The sequence below is a fragment of the Echinops telfairi genome, unplaced genomic scaffold (assembly GCF_000313985.2).
Source record: "Echinops telfairi isolate 266 unplaced genomic scaffold, ASM31398v2 ScPeMD7_60;HRSCAF=208, whole genome shotgun sequence".
Taxonomy (NCBI): Eukaryota; Metazoa; Chordata; class Mammalia; order Afrosoricida; family Tenrecidae; genus Echinops; species Echinops telfairi.
The window spans coordinates 5,226,646-5,228,511 of NW_022103958.1; the positions used below are offsets into that span (position 1 = coordinate 5,226,646).

General features: G+C 42.9%; 2 protein-coding genes across 13 annotated transcripts in view; one reads left to right on the forward strand and one right to left on the reverse strand.

The window, feature by feature from the left end:
* PHF21A (PHD finger protein 21A) overlaps positions 1 to 1,866 on the forward strand; it is a 212,722-nt gene that overhangs the window by 83,586 nt on the left and 127,270 nt on the right. The window lies entirely within an intron of this gene.
* Positions 853 to 1,590, reverse strand: LOC115869859 (small nuclear ribonucleoprotein G-like). Its single transcript, XM_030885859.1, has 2 exons — positions 1,515 to 1,590; positions 853 to 998 (listed from the first exon to the last, which is right to left on the reverse strand). The coding sequence occupies exons 1-2, from the start codon at positions 1,588 to 1,590 to the stop codon at positions 853 to 855; spliced, it is 222 nt and encodes a 73-aa protein (XP_030741719.1).

Below are 1,866 nucleotides of genomic sequence, written 5' to 3' on the forward strand. Positions count from 1 at the left end.
CTGCAGATTCAGTGCCATCGTTTGAGATACATTCTTCTCAGGGGAGGGGCAGGCATCCACTTAGTATTTGGGGCTGGGACCAGCCCCCTAGACCTCTCCACTGATTCCCTACTCCGCGCCGGCATGTTATTTTGTCATGTCTTAACACTGTTTGGCGTCTCCCTTCACCCACTTGAAAGTGTAATTTTATTTTATTTTATTTTTTTGATCGTTTTATTAGGGGCTCATACAACTCTTATCACAATCTGAAAGTGTAATTTTAATAGTTCAGTTTTGCCCTTAAAAGAAGAATGTTTTTCAGGAGAAGGAGATGTTGATAAGTTGAAGCTCTGAGATTTTCACTTCATTGTATGGAGAAAAGATTGAAGTTGTCAAGGATTTCATTTTACTTGGATCCACAATCAATACTCATGGAAGCAGCAGTCAGGAATCCAAAGAATGTGTATTGCATTGCACAGATGTGCCACACAAGATCTCTGTCAAATATCAAATGACTTCTTTCAAAAGCAAAAGATACCACTTTGTAGGCCGAGGTGCCCCTTACCCAATCCATGGTATTACTAGTCACCTCATATTCATGTGAAGGCTGGACAGTGCGTAAGGAATGCCAAAGAAGATTTGATGCCTTTGAAATGGTGTTGGTGAAGAATACCCAGTATTCCTCGGACTGCCAGAAGAATGAACAAATCCATTTTGTTTTGTTTTTTTGACTATTACAAAAGTTTATTTAACAATAATATTGAACATGATAAATGTATATAGCCTCATTTTCACACTAGTAAAACAGGTCCTTGGAGAGCGGCTGCGTGGCAGCAATTGATGTAGACTGTTGAACATAGCCATTACGTATACTCACTCCAAGACTTCTAACATGATGCTCCTATTGCCTTGTATTCCCACCATTCTCTTGTTCTGTTGTCCACTAGCTGCCATCTCCACACTTCCAACTATCACAAGATTCATAAAGGGATCAAATCCCCAAAGTAGCCCATGGATGTGTGTTAGTCTGGGTACTTTAGAGAAACAAATCCACAGAAACTCATGTGTAAGAGAGTTATATATAAAGGTTAAGTGTGCATCAAGAAAACATCCCAACCCAGTGCTGCCCAAACCCACAAGTCCAACATTAACCCATATGTCTGACACCAATCCACAGAGTCCTCCTCCATCTCACAAAAGACACGCAGTGATGTGGACTGCAGGAGGAAAGCTGAGTCAGTGAATGTGTAAGCAACTGAGTGCTGGCAGGGGTCTCCACACAGGTGCTCCAGCAAACCCAGGACTGTATCTGGGTAGGTCCATGTGGCTTCTCCTCAGGGATGTCTTGCAGGAAGTGAGCCTTGCCAGCTGGAGCAGGGAACTGCCTAAGGCAGCTGCACCCTGGTCCGACCATCAGAAATCAAGAGACCCGAGAACTGGAAAGGCGAGGTTCACTGAGCCATTTATCTCTTTGCCCTTCAATTAACCCCACATGTGTTTATTGGCCAGGTTAGCACAATAAACTACCTCAACATGCCTGCCACCATTGAATTTCAATGATAACTTCTTGCCCATAGATTTTTTCAGCTCGAGCAGATGAACTTTGCTCATTGCGCCTTCTCTGAAGGTTCAGCGCTGTCTTGGAAATCTGAACCGCATCCATTTTGGAAAAGGTTCACTCAGAATGGTCCTTAGAAACAAGGATGGCACCGCTTGGTCTTACATACTTTGGATGTGTTATCTGGAGGAGCCATTCCTTGGAGAAGGGCATCATGCTTGCTAAAGTAAAACACTAAACTCAGAGCGAGGGTCAATTGTAACTCACAATAAAATTATTGGGCACAGTAGAACTCCACAGGGCTTTTTTTTAACATTTTATTAGGGGCT

Excerpts from the sequence above, each read along its gene's own strand:
- LOC115869859 (XM_030885859.1), bottom strand. The coding sequence starts at position 1,590 with ATGAGCAAAGTTCATCTGCTCGAGCTGAAAAAATCTATGGGCAAGAAG. Across the intron at positions 999-1,514 it reads GAAATTCAATGGTGGCAGGC|ACATCCATGGGCTACTTTGG; the intron begins ATGTTGAGGTAG and ends CCAGACTAACAC.